Genomic DNA, 14249 nt, shown 5'->3' with positions numbered 1-14249 from the left:
AAGCTATCCCCTTATTAATTCCCCCTTTCTTCCTTCAGAAGTAACCACTATTCTAAAGATGCCTGTATATCTTTTCTTGCATATTTAGATACTTTATCTATAGATGGATATTGATATAAATCCATACACAAGATACACTGCTTTATGTTTTAGATTTTAAATGATAGTTCCATAATGTATTTGTTCTTTTATAACTTGCTTTTTATTCAAGATTTATTTTCAATTTTTCAAGCTTTATTAAGGTATAATCTACATACAATAAAATTCACCCATTTTAAGTATATAGTTTGACGAATTTTGGTAATTATTACACAGCCTTATAACCACCACCAGAATTGAGTGTAGAACATTCCATCATCCTAAAAAGTTTTCTCCCATCTTTTTGCAATCAATCCCCTGCTGTGCCTCTACACACCCCCTCCAGGCAACCACTAATCTGTCATTATAGTTCTGTCTTATCTATAATTATCTATAAATGGCATCATGCAATATATAGACTTTTGTTTATTACTTTTTTTAAATTCTTTCACTTAGCATAATGTTTTTGAGATTCGTCCATGTTGTTGCATGTGTCAGTGTTTCATTCTTTTTTGTTTTGGGGTTTTTTTTTTTTTTTGCTGAGTAGTATTCCATAGTGTGGATATGACAGTTTGTTCATACACTCACCATTTGATGGACTTTTGGGTTATTCCAATTTTGGACTATTATGAATACTGCTATGGAAATTTGCATATAAGTCTTTGTGTAGATAAATGTTTTCATTTTTCTTGGGTAAACAACTAGGAATGGAGCTGCTGGGTCACACAGTAAGTACATGTTCAGCTTTATAAGATACTACCAGACTCTTTTCCAAGGTATCTGAACTAACATTATGTTTGAGATTTGTCTATTAATACAATTAAATATTTTTCATTTTAACTGGTTTATCTTATTCCATTATATGAATAAACCACTATTTATTTTACCCATTCTCTATGTCTTTACTGTTACAAATAATATTGGAGTGGGTGTGTTTATAAATTGTTTCCTTGGGCACATATACAAGAGTTTATGTACAGTGGACATCTGCAGTTGGAATTGCTGGGTTCTGGCATATACTCCTCTTCAGTTGTAACAGATATTGCCAAATACTTTATAAAATGGTCAGGCATTAAACTTTTAAAGCTTCTATATTTTACAAGTTATTGCAAACTTACATTGGTCCTTTCTATAGAATGCTTTCTTGCAAGTAGATAATCTGGTTCTTTTATGTATCAGAGTATTTCCCAAGCTTTTTCATACTGTTCTTATAGATCTGTTTTTTTCTCTTGATTATCTTTTATTTTTAAATAGGAGATTCATATGGGACATTGTGTGAATCTGACTGATGAGGCTGTAGAAGCTGTCCTGACTTGCTGTCCTCAGATACATATATTACTTTTCCATGGATGCCCCCTGATAACAGGTTAGCATAGAGACGGCTTGGGTTCAAATCCGGACGTCCTCTTTTAATAACTGTGTGGCCTTGAGTAAATTACTTAGCCCATTCCCTTATGAAGTTTCCTCATCTGTGAAATGGGTATAATAATAATACACCTGCCTCACAAGCTTGGTCATGATAATTATTGAACAACACTTTATACGGTGCCCCGCACATAGTAAGGGCTCAGTGAATTTAGTCATGATGGTCCTGGTGGTAGCGTCGATGGTAGGTGCTCAGTACATGTTAACTCTGATGAGGATGAGGATGCTGGTAGTGTCCTGAAACGAATCGTGATGATTTATATACAGAGATTCAAGGTCATGGAATCAAACAGGCTAAGGCACCAGTTAACTGCAACCGCATCAAGCTGTCACCACTGAGATTTAGAACAGTTTGGACTTGTAGGCTAATGTGAAACTTCACTGAGGGAGAACAAAACAGTCAGATCCCACCTGGCCTGTGTGAGAGCAGCAATACTATCAGCATGGCCCCAAGCCAGAGCCTCACCCCCTCCCGTGACCCCCGGCACGGGTCCCATACCACAGTACAACCCGAATCTCACTTGAAATCAGCACTTATGCTCAGTCCTTCCAGCTCATTTCTCTGATCACAGTCCAAACAGCTATTCTTTAGGTTGAGTTACTACCTTGGAAGTCCTTTTGACAACTGCTGTTTTTTCTGAGGTTCAGAAGGCCGAGCTAAACCAAACCTACCACAGATTGCATTTGGGTAGCAGCGGCATCTGTAACGAAGACTAACTTATTTTCAGCAAAGACATTTTTCAAAACCCTGGAGCCAAAAAGGACATTAGAAACTGTTAACAGGGAGAGTCGTGGAGAGACAGGAGTAGGAAAAAGCTTTCACCACACACGCTTTGTGCCTTTTGAATTTTGTGTCGTGGATGGTTTTTAACTGCTAAAACTTAATAATAATTCTAAGAAAATCATTTAGAACCAGTAAAACTCATGGAGCTGAGTGCAGGGGATTGGTGCACATATACCTTATTCTGGCGGTTTTAAGAAGGCAGGGCAGAGGCTCTCTGGTCATCAAACAAGGCAGAAAATTGTATTCGAACAAGTAGGCTATTATTTTAAGGTAGAGGAGATATATGAAATGTAGTAACAACAACTTTGATAATGAATCTTTTCAGAATACCAACCAGAGGTGTGTAAATCCACCCACTGAGCTATGTGTGCATCTAGCCAGTATTTTGAACAAGCAGATGAGACTCACACTGTTTTAACTACAAATCTGCTCTGAGGGGACTAATTTTTCCATACTGCCAGATGAAATCTCAGATGCCATTGACTTTTTTTTTTTATTCTCTGATAGTGAAGATGTGTGCTGGGTCCCCCAAGCTCCAAGGGACATACTCTCTGACTGATCTCTGTAGAGTCCCCTCTCACTGGGCTCAAAGGAAGAGCCAACAGCCCAGCCCTCTTTCTAGAACTCAAATCACAGCTGTCCTCAAATAAATCATTTCTTCAAATCCCAACTCTCCGTCCCTCCCCACTTCATCACAAGTATCTTTGAGTGGATGAAGCACCATAGATTCCAAAATCACTTTTCAGCCAAACGTTTGATGTCAGGTATAGGCGATCTGGAATCTCATTTTGGAATAAGATAGCTGTTATCTCCAGCCCTGGAACCTTAGCTGAAATAATTCTGTTTTATGTTCTGCTATATTTGTCTCAGGATAACTTGGCTACACAACATGTTATAAAAGCCCCCTTTGCCCACTTTAACTTAATTAGCTCTGGTTAATATTTAGCAACTAAACATGCACTTAACATCTATTGGTCTACTTGCATTTTGAATGGATCTTTTACCCGTACATGATTTTATAATATCATGCACTGGCAGTCTGGAACATGCTGGGTCTCTGTGATGTGTGTAGATCTTCCAAATGTCGACCCATTGCACGTGCACACGCGCGCGCGCACACACACACACACACACACACACACACACACAAATCACATTTATTAATATCACCACTGATCTCATCAGAAAGGTACTGGATAGTTTTCAAGATCACAGTGGCAGCTACACATTTTCCAGAATTCACTTGAAAGCTAAAATTTTATCATTGGCAGCAAAATCTGTCATTTGTTTTCTTTGAAGTGACAGGCTCCTTTTGTTCTTTTTCAATAAATAGTCTGCCAGGTAGCCAAGTCTGATTAACCTTAGTTTGATAGTCATGACTTCAAGTAAAAAGGGTGTTTCATGAATAAAGTGCCTAGTTCAGCTCACAACCCTGAAAAGGTCTCAGACTGTCAGATCTACAAACCACACTTTGAGAATCATTGCTTTACAGTTAAGGAGAATTATTAGCCAACTTCAACATTTGGAGCAAAAACACAGTATCTTTCAAAATCACTTCTGTTTTCATGTTTGGAAAATACGGTGGTAGAAGTAGACGCTGAAATGACAGAAGTTCAGAATATTTGGGATACATAACAGTATTTTTGACTTGGACGATCACTTAATCCAGCATTTACTGGCTGTGTTTCTGTCACATAAATGAGGCACAGATGGCCTCTACACACTGGCCCTGTGCAGTTCACTTCTTCACAGCGGACTGGGACTTTAGTTTGAAAGCCCACCAGCACCAAACTCAAATTTTTATTCACCCCATGGTTTTAAATACAGCCTAAGTAACCATCTAGAGTCTCAACATCCACTACCACAGAGAAGATAAAACCCAGGCTATGAAAGACCCCAAGTCCCTCTTGCCCTTTGGGGCTCTCTGACCCAGAGACTCCCTATTTTGATGCCAATCAGCATCATGATACATAACCCCCATCCAGTCCTCTGGGAGTTCCCTCCGCCTCCCCTCTTGAGAGTAGGGTCCCTCCACACACACTGTTGCTTTGGAAAGTCTCCTGTTGAGCAGGACTGACTGCTACACCCAAATGGGTCCAAGCACTGCCCTGGTAAAGCTTGTGCCCTACTGCCACCTTGTGGCCATATCTTTTTCCTGGCTCTGCCCCTAAATCCCTTGAACTCACCATCGTTGCATGTATGATCATGTTCTAGAAGATCCTGCAATACTGTAGGTGTAGTGTCAGAGTGCCTGGCAGGCCACCCCAAGATGTACTACGGTGACATATTAGTCATTTGTTGTTATTTAAAGTTAATTAAGAAACAGCCAAGGCAAGGACAGTCTGGCCCTCCCTTGCCTCCAGAAAGCAGGAAATAAATCTCTCCTGTGCCAGGCAATCTCCCTGCACCAGCTGAGACAACCTTATCTCCAGAAACGGAATTCAGGACTGAAGAAGCCTATTAAACAAAACTTCTTACTTTTACTAATTTACTACCCCAGCCCAATTTCTGTTTAGAATTACCTACTAATTGAACATAAGTTTTCATTGTCCTGTCAGTTGCCCCCAAATTTACTGTTTCTGTGTCTAAAAAGTATAAAACTGCCTGCCTGGGTCACTTCTTAGGTACCATATCTATGAGTCTTCCATATGTACAAATTAACTGGATTCTCTCCTGTTAATCTGTCTCATGTCAATTTAATTCTTAGACCAGCCAGAAGAACCTTGAAGGATAGAGGAAACATCTTTCCCCTCCACAATAGCATTAAACAAAAAATGTTTGTATGTCCAAAAAGTTTGAGAAACTCAAAATACCACTATAATTAATAATGATTTATCAAAGGTATTTGAGAAAACCATAGCTAAGAAACTTGTTTAACTTTCTCTTTAACAAAGCATTTCCCCAAATTGTTTAACACAGAACACTTTGGACCTCATCTTTCCCTTGTGTAATTATTAGTCATGAAATTAGGAGATCTCATAATAATCCAAAAGAGTTCATACACAATAGCTTTTATTAAAAAAGGTTCTTGAAGAAACTGAAGTTTTTCAACAACTAGATCATCTCTATTTTCCCTCTTTCCTATCAGCATTACAATCAGTGTGTATTTTTGCTACTATCATTGAAAGAAAATAAAGTGGGCTAATATATTCACTTTATATTTAATTTTTAGTTTTTTTTCTCCAAAGAAGATAAATGTTTTTGTTTTGCCAGGTAAATGAAATTTCTTTCTTCTTTCATAACACATTATATAACATGGCCCTTCTTGCTTATGTATTCATGTGATTGCTATATATGACTATATAAGACCATATAATTTATATTCTATAAAAAGAATATATGTGCATATATGTGTGCAATTATAATATTGTTATCCTCAAAGCAACCTGACCCTTAAATTGGCAGCATCCACCGTAGTTTCCCGTCAGATTTTCTGTTGATAGGTTTGTCTTCTATATTTCTAAATATTTATAAATTTCTCAACCTTATAGTCAAACTGTAGACAGAACCTCATATTATAAATTATGTCTAGAGAATATGAGAAGCTCCCTGTTTTTTTTTTCTGGGGACAATAAAACTAGGCTGCCATTTAAAATATTGTAAGTCGTGATAAGAAACTTAGTGTCTCTTCAAAGATAAACATTTGGGGACCACTTAGCAGGTCTGCATCCCCAGCCCTTTGTCTCTCAGCCACCTGTAAAACCCCACACAACGCACCACCCTGGGCTCTCTTGTCCCCTCCTGGTGTGAGCCAGGAGCTCTGTCCTCTCACTTAATCTCTAAATAAAAGCCTCTCCCTGGCTCCCCTAAAAATAAATAAAATATTGTAAGTCATAATGTGGTTTCATAGATGTTAAAGACACAGGAAAATAATTTTAAAACTAAATTCTTAATTTCAGTCTGCACTGATTATCAGTGAGTTCAACTCACACAACCTTTGTTAATCTCCTACAACAGACACGCATTTCAGTTTCTCCTAATTATTGTTAAAAAGGAAAACCACAGGCCCAACATGGGGTCACTCTGTCACCAAACTGGGACTTAATACCGAACCTAACTGCAGTTTCCATCTCCCCCAGAAATGTACTCAAGTCAAGAATTTTCTGGTCAGCAACAATAGGATAGGCAAGAATGTCTGCCCTTCCCCTCAATTCCCTTTGGCACCAGTATGTGTATCTACCCCAACCCTATTTTTAGCACTGTATATCTGTAATAAAATGTAATCTTTTGAGGTTCTTTCTTGCCTGCCTCCCCAGGATATAAAACATTCTTGACTGTAGCCCCTAGGGACACACTTCTACCCACAGAAGTTGTGTCTCCCACGCTAAGTCCTCAGTTTGGCTCAAATTAGACTGTCTTTATTTCAAGGTGACATTAGTTATCTTTTCGTGGACACTATCCAAACATGTTTCATAGTACTTGTGGGCAAGGAAGTTTAGATTTTACAAGAGCAATAAGGCAATGAGACAACACAAGGGTAATTCATGTTTTACACTGAAAGGCAGGAAAACCTAACAGGAAATCGGACTTTTGATTGAATTGACCCAAATTTTAATCATATGTGAGAATTTTATTCAGCCTGATTACTTTACAAGCAAGAACTTTACTTAGATTCCTCTATCATAAATAAGTCAAAATTTACCACAAAAATATTTTGAGACCCAAGTGGTTTGCATCAGAGTTTTCCTTTAAAGTTGATTCCTTGCTTAAAGGACAGCTGTTTTTACTTCATATTTTACTTTTTTCTGAGCCCTATATTATTTTGTTTCCTCATCATTATTCATTCATTACTAATCCAGCATGACAGAACTTTCTGTCAGTCACTGTAATGAGGCTTTAGAACCCTGATCACTAAAAACATCGGCCAGCCTTATTTTTTTTCACTATAGTATTTGTTAGGGAAGAAGTTTTTTCTTCTACCCTTCAATGTTCTCAGTGGTCTAAGAATCAAATTGACATGAGACAGATTAACAGGAGAGACTCAAATTTAATTTCATACATACAAGGATCCCCACATACATGAGCAATTCAAAGACAGGTGAAGTGAGATATGTATGCCATCCTGAGTACGGAACAGCTTCAAGGCTGGAGGCTCCTTAATTTCCTTTCATGCCAAGATGTATATCAACCCCCCTCACACACACCTTTTCTTTTTTTAATTAAAAATATCATTGATATACAATCATTTTTAAAAATTAAGGTATCATTGATACACAATCTTATGAACGTTTCACATGAGCAAAATTGTGGTTTCAACATTCACCCATATTATAAAGTCCTCAACCCCCATGGCAATCACTGTATTAAGTGTAGTAAGATGCAATTAGTCATTACTTGTCTTCTCCATGCTGTACTGCCTTCCCTGCTTTCCCCATGACCTACCTATATTGTGAGTGCTAATTACAGTGCCCCTTAATACCCTTCACACTCTCTCCCTCCCCACCCTCCCCAGCCCCTTCCCTTTGGTAACCGCTAGTCCCTTCTTGGAGTCTGTGAGTCTGCTGCTGTTTTATTCCTTCAGCTTTGCTTGTTGTTATACTCCACAAATGAGGGAAATCATTTGGTACTTGTCTTTTCTCTGCCCAGCTGATTTCACTGAGCATAGTACCCTCTAGTTTCATCCATGTTGTTGCAAATGGTAGGATTTGTTTTCTTTTTATGGCTGAATAATATTCCATTGTGTATATGTACCACATCCTCCTTATCCGTTCATCTATTTATGGACACTTAGGTTCCTTCCATATCTTGGCTACTGTAAATAGTGCTGTGATAAACACAGGGGTGAATATGTCTTTTTGAATCTGTGATCATGTTTTCTGGAATTCCTGGGTTAAATGTTATTTCTATTTTTAACTTTTTGAGGAACTCCATAGTGATGCTTTTTGAGGAACTTCCACAGATTTCCACAATGGTTGAAATAATTTACATTCCCATCCAACAGTGTAGGAGGGTTCCCCTTTCTCCTCATCCTCACCAGCATTTGTTGTTACTTGTCTGTTTGATGTTGGCCTTCCTAACTGGTATGAGGTGATAATCTCATTGTGGTCTTAATTTGCATTTCCTTGATAATTAGTGATGTGGAGCACCTTTTCATGTGCCTGTTGGCCATCTGGATTTCTTCCTTGGAAAGTGTCTGTTCAGATCCTGTGCCCATTTTTTAATCAGGTTCTTTGTTTTTTGGGTGTTGGGCATGTGAGCTCTTTATATATTTTGGATGTTAGCCCCTTATCAAGTCATTTACAAATATATCCTCCCATCCTGTAGGACGCCTGTTTGTTCTGCTGCCGGTGTCCTTTGCCCTACAGCAGCCTTTTGGTTTGATGTAGTCCCAGTTGTTTGTTTTTTGTTTCCCTTGCCCGGGGAGATGTGTACAGAAAAAAACTGCTCATGCTTATGTTCAGGAGCTCTTTGCCTATGTTTTCTTCTAAGTTTTATGATTTCATGTCTTACATTTAGATTGTTAATCCATTTTGAGTTTACTTTTGTGTGTGGAGTTAGACAGTAATCCAGTTTCATTCTCTTATACGTGGTCATTCAGTTTTGTCAACACCAGTTGTTGAAGAAGCTGTTTTTTCCCCATTGTACATTCATGGCTCCTTTTTCATATATTAATTGGCTATATGTGCATGGGTTTGTATCTGAGCTCTCTATTCTGTTCCATTGATCTATGGGTCTGTTCTTGTGCCAGTACCAAATTCTTTAGATTACTGTGGCTTTGTAGTAGAGCTTGAAGTCAGGAAGCATAATCCCCCAGCTTTGTTCTTCCTTCTCAGGATTGCTTTGGCTATTTGGGGTCTTTTGTGGTTCCATATGAATTTTAGAACTATTTGTTCTGGCTCATTGAAGATTGCCACACATACCTTCTTTTAAAGCATTGCATACTTTATGTGAAATAGAAGGTACCCCTTTGAAGTTCTGTCTTTGTTGCCGGCCTCCTTTATGATGAAAGTGATCTTTTCATAGTGGGCATATATTAGTCATAGATTTTTAGGGAAATGGTGAAATGTTCCTTAGAAGTCATCTATACAATGCCTGTGTCTTAAAGATCAGAAAACAGAGACACAGTGAATTTAAGTGGCTTGCCCCACATCTTAGAAACAGTTGCCAGAACTGGAATTAAAAACCTGAGTCACCTGATCCACAATCTCTAATTCTTTCCCCAGCAGAGCAATTTCCTGAGGCTTTGGTGTCAAGTAGCTTAACTATTACTAGAAAAGGGAAAGAAATAAGGGAGTGACTTCAAACATTAGTAGTGGGATTGATATATATATGACCTTTGGGGTGTTTTTTCAGCCCTGACAGTCTGTGTTTTGAAGAATAGCAGAATATGCCACCCCATAATATGCCTCCTTGGCATAAGGATCATTTTGAGCTAATTATTTCTGTAAAACCTGCAGACACTAGAATATACTGAAAATGGCAGAAATTACCCTTTTGTAAGAGAAATGTTATTTATAGATGAAATCTCCATTTGTGTCTCCCTTCCGTCAGTTTCTCCCTCTGTACTAGGAAGAGCATGACTCTAAATCACAAGAGAATCTTCCTAATGGAGAAGACACTGACCTAAGTCTGTATGGCAAACCTTACCCTTTTTACAGTGCTTCTTCCTGGTCACCTCCCATCCCTGGCCTCCTCACCCACCCCAGCATCTTCGTCTGTAGCTGAAGATGGTACGTGAGGTGGTGGCTGGGACCACACCATCTCAGGAAGTTTACTCAATTTCCCTGGGTATCTCCCATGTACACGTGAAATACACATGTTGATAAACTTGTTTTTCTCATACTAATTTTTTCATACAGGGGGTCTCAGCCAAGAACTCAGAAGGGTAAAGGGAAAATTATTTTTCCTTCCCTACAGCTTCTACAGTGTTCTGGTAAGGGACGATGAAATAGTTAGAGAGCCCACAGTTTCTCCCTACATCATAATAAACACACAAGCATTAAATATTCCTACTTTTTAAACTCAGTCCTAAATACTCTATATTTTCTGCCTGAGGAGACTTTGAGTGATGTAACACTGCCATCTGGCATCAAAAAATTTTGATTACATAAAAATAAACTGTATGCTTACTATCTATTAGAGGGTAAAGTGTCTTCTTGACGTGAAATAATAAATTCCTGCAGAAGAATGACACAAATATAGTCAGAACACAAGTATTTATATATAATGTTGACAATATTCATAACTAGTAAAAATGCCAAAATAATCCTAGAAACACCAGCTGAAATGAAATCAGGGACTATGTTTACAATTTTATTCTTCTTTGTATTGACAGTGCTGGGTCCCTTCAATTTCCATGTAAGTATTAAGATCATCTGTCGACTTCTAAAAAAAAAGTCAACTGGGATTTTGGTAGATTGCATTGTAGTCAATTTAGGAAGTACTGCCATGTTAATACTAAGTCTTTTGATCAATGAACATTGATGTCTTTCCACTTATTGAGATCTATAATTTCTTCCAACAATGCTTTATAGTTTTCAGACTATAAGTTTTCACTTCTTTGGTTAAATTTATTCCTAAGTATCTTATTCTTTCTGATGGGAACGTAAATTCCATTTATGGCATGTAGATGGAATGGTAATATAAACATTAATTTCATTTTGGGATTGTGTATAGATAAACATTTGATTTTTATATATTGATCTTGTTCCCTGCAACTTTGCTGAACTTGTTTACTAGTTCTAATTTTTTAGTGGATTCCTTAGGACACTGTTCACACAATATTATATAATCGACAGATAGTTTTTCCAACTATCTTCCCTTCCAACATGAATGCCTTTTATTTCTTTTTCTTCCCTAATTTCCTTGGCTGGAACCTCCATAATGCTGAATAGAAGTGGGAAGAGCAGAAATCTTGTCTTGTTCTTCATCTCAGAGGGAAAACATTTAGTCTTTCATAATTAAATATGTTAACTATGGGCTTTTCATAGATGCCCTGTATCAGGTTGAGGAAGTTATCTTCTTTTCCTAGTTTGTTCAATGTCTTTATCAGAAGTGTAGGATTTTGTCAAATGTTTTTCTGTGTCAATATATTGAGATGATCATGTGGTTTTTGTCCTTTATCCTGTTCATATGGCATATGTCATAGGAAGAAAAATGCCCTCACCCAAAGATGTCCATGTTCTAATGCCCAGAACCTTTGAGTATGTTATGTAAAGTTGCAGATGGAATTAGTTGCTAATTAGTTGACTTTAAAATAAGCAGGTTGTCCTAGATTAGCCAGGTGGACCTGATATAATCATAAAGGTTCTTAAAATTGGAAAGGGAGGCAGAAGGAGGAGAACCAGACATGGTACATGAGAAGGACTCCGTCCAGTGCTGTTCACTCCGAGTGTGGAGGAACGCAAGTGTGGTGGCTCTAGAGGCTGGGAAAGGCGAGGGGGTGGCGTCTCGCCTAGAGCCTCCGGAGAGGACAGCTGCCCTGCTCACGCTGATTTTAGCCCAGGGAGCCCCACTCTGGAATTCTGGCATCCAAACTGTACAGTAATGAACTTGTGTCACTTTAAGCCATTAGGTTTGGTAATTTATTACAGTAGCAATAGGAAAATAATACAGTATATCACTTTAATTGATTTTCAGATGTTGAACCAACTTGCATTCCTGTGATCAGTTGCAGTTGATCATGGTGTATGTATAACCCTTTGAGTATGTTGAGGACTTCTGAGTACATATTCATAAAAGATCATTGGTCTGCTTTTTGTGTGTGTGCTGTCTTTATCTGGCTTTGCTGTCAGGCTGATACTGGCCCCCCTCCCCCTGCCTCTTCTGTTAGTGTGGCCACTCCGGTTTTGTTCGGTGACTGACACAGTTGTGTATCTCTTTGTCCATCCTTTTTCCCTTTCACACTAATTGAAACCTGCCTTTAATCTAGATTTCCTGTATAACAGATTTCCTCTATAATAAGTAATGAGATTTTAATGACAAAGAGTAAAGCTGCCTTTTTAAAATTAGCTGCCGATGTAAACCTTTGTTTTCCAAACTATAACATCTCATTTCCATAAAAGCTTTAGTTTTCTTCCATGCACTAAATCTGGGTATTTTGGTTTATTTTTGTTTTGGTTAAAATAAAATTTAGTAGCTATATGTTGGACCTCCTTTTTTTTTTTAATCTCTAAGAACCACTAATTTAAGAAAATTTACAAGACTTAAGTTAGAGGCATGTTGTATATACAACATATGTTGTGTCTATGGAAAAAGTCTGTTAAACTTACAATTTTTTAGAGTAATAAAATTTTATCAGTATTTTTGCTGTTTAATATTTTTAAGGCATAAAACTGCAAAAGAGATATAAACCATATTAAAATCAGTACTATACATTGTGAGTAATTATAATAAATATCTAAATGTCAATACAGCAAATTAGTTAAGTTATAATGAATTCATATATTATCTATTAAAAATCATGCTCCATAATAATATTGTATGACAAGGAAAAATGTTCAGCTGTCGGCTTGTCCTGTTCTGGTAACGGCTCCCTCCCCAGCCTTTCGGGCCTGTTGCAGCTTCCCCAGGTGCTTCACCACACCCTTTGGCTGTCTCTAATGTTCTCTCCTTCGTAACTTCATGCCATGCTGTTCAAACCCTCCACCTCCGTGCTCCATCTGTTTCCTGCTAGGACACTGAGAACGTTTATACACAGCTTAATGGTGAAACTACCTTGTTACTCTCTGGCTGGTGGAATTAAGATGAAATTACAGAAAAAATAATACGTACCTGTTTTTAAAAAATTTTACTATATGTGCACTACAGCTAATAATAGTTACCCTTAACTACGTGCCTTCCCTGTTGTATACTATTTTTTATACATTACCTCATTTAATCCTCTAAATAACCCTATGAGATATGTTATCATCATACCCAGTTTATACACGAGGTCACATTAAATATGTTTGATGACCATGAATTAATATATTGTCTTTGTTCCTTCTGTAGATCACTCACGAGAAGTCTTGGAGCAATTAGTAGGCCCAAACAAACTAAAGCAGGTGACTTGGACTGTTTATTGACACCTGTTGAGGCTTATCAAAGCTATGATCTTCATACTGCTTTCCCAGAAGACAGTGGTCTTGAAGGCTGGCTTTCCAATAATGTGGTTTGTGCTTTGAAGTTAACCAGACTCTTAAACGTTTTACTAGTGCTATTGTTCTATGTTTGTTAGTGAGTCATTGTTTTTGAAATGGGAACCCTAGCATGCCCTCTGATGTATGGCCGGGAAGAGGGAGGTGGTGTCGATTTAAGTAACAAAGTTTTAAAATAATTTGTTTTTCCTGGATATCCCCTTCTCCTACCTAGATATTTGAGCTGTTAGAAGAGAAAATTACAGCATGGATAACCATTAGAACTCTAAATAAAGGTATTTCTAAAAGCATAATTGCCTTCCTAGGTATTTTCTGGCTCCTACATTCCTGAAGTATTTAAATGCCTACTGGCCAAAAACAAGGCTGAACATCAGGCCTGTAAAGTCTTCACAAATTTTAATATTTCAGGGAAACAAAGTTAAATATTATGATCTATGATGTCATACACCTTAGGCATTTCATATGTGAATGTTACTGAGGCCCTTGGCCAGTCACTGATTTCACTGATTTTCATGGCCACTTTTCCCAAATACATGCTATTCATTTATGAATTTTCTCCCTTAAAAATTACAATCAGGAACATGTAAGAATGAGTAAATACAAAATATCACTACAAAGGTTGTTTCCTGAAGCTCTATAGATTTCACATTATGAAATAAACAGGTCTTAGTTTTCAAATGAAACATATTACTCTTGTGTAGTCACAGAATTCTCTGAAGTATACTATGCCTAAACTGCCCCCAAATTCATCATATTCCCTGTGCCATGAGCCTACTTCTTGAAATTCTTAAGGATTTCTTACTTTAATTCTTTAGCAGTGAAAAACAAGGAAAGTATGATGTGACAAATTTCTAGTGCATGTTTAGAGGGAGAGTTTACATATT

The 14249-nt window shown here is 37.6% G+C and overlaps 1 protein-coding gene across 1 annotated transcript in view; it reads left to right on the top strand.

Moving 5' to 3' along the window:
* AMN1 (antagonist of mitotic exit network 1 homolog) overlaps positions 1-13658 on the top strand; it is a 42340-nt gene extending 28682 nt beyond the window's left edge. The window contains exons 6-7 of the mRNA XM_036889438.2: positions 1333-1444; positions 13220-13658. Coding sequence (XP_036745333.1) covers positions 1333-1444; positions 13220-13293 — 186 coding nt within the window. The 3' untranslated portion in view covers positions 13294-13658. The remainder of the gene's footprint in view (positions 1-1332; positions 1445-13219) is intronic.
* The last annotated feature ends 591 nt before the right edge of the window (positions 13659-14249 follow it).

Source organism: Manis pentadactyla, chromosome 14 (genome assembly GCF_030020395.1).
Source record: "Manis pentadactyla isolate mManPen7 chromosome 14, mManPen7.hap1, whole genome shotgun sequence".
NCBI lineage: Eukaryota > Metazoa > Chordata > Mammalia > Pholidota > Manidae > Manis > Manis pentadactyla.
The sequence above is the reverse complement of the archived record's forward strand: the minus strand, read 5'-3'. Positions and strand labels throughout refer to the sequence as shown.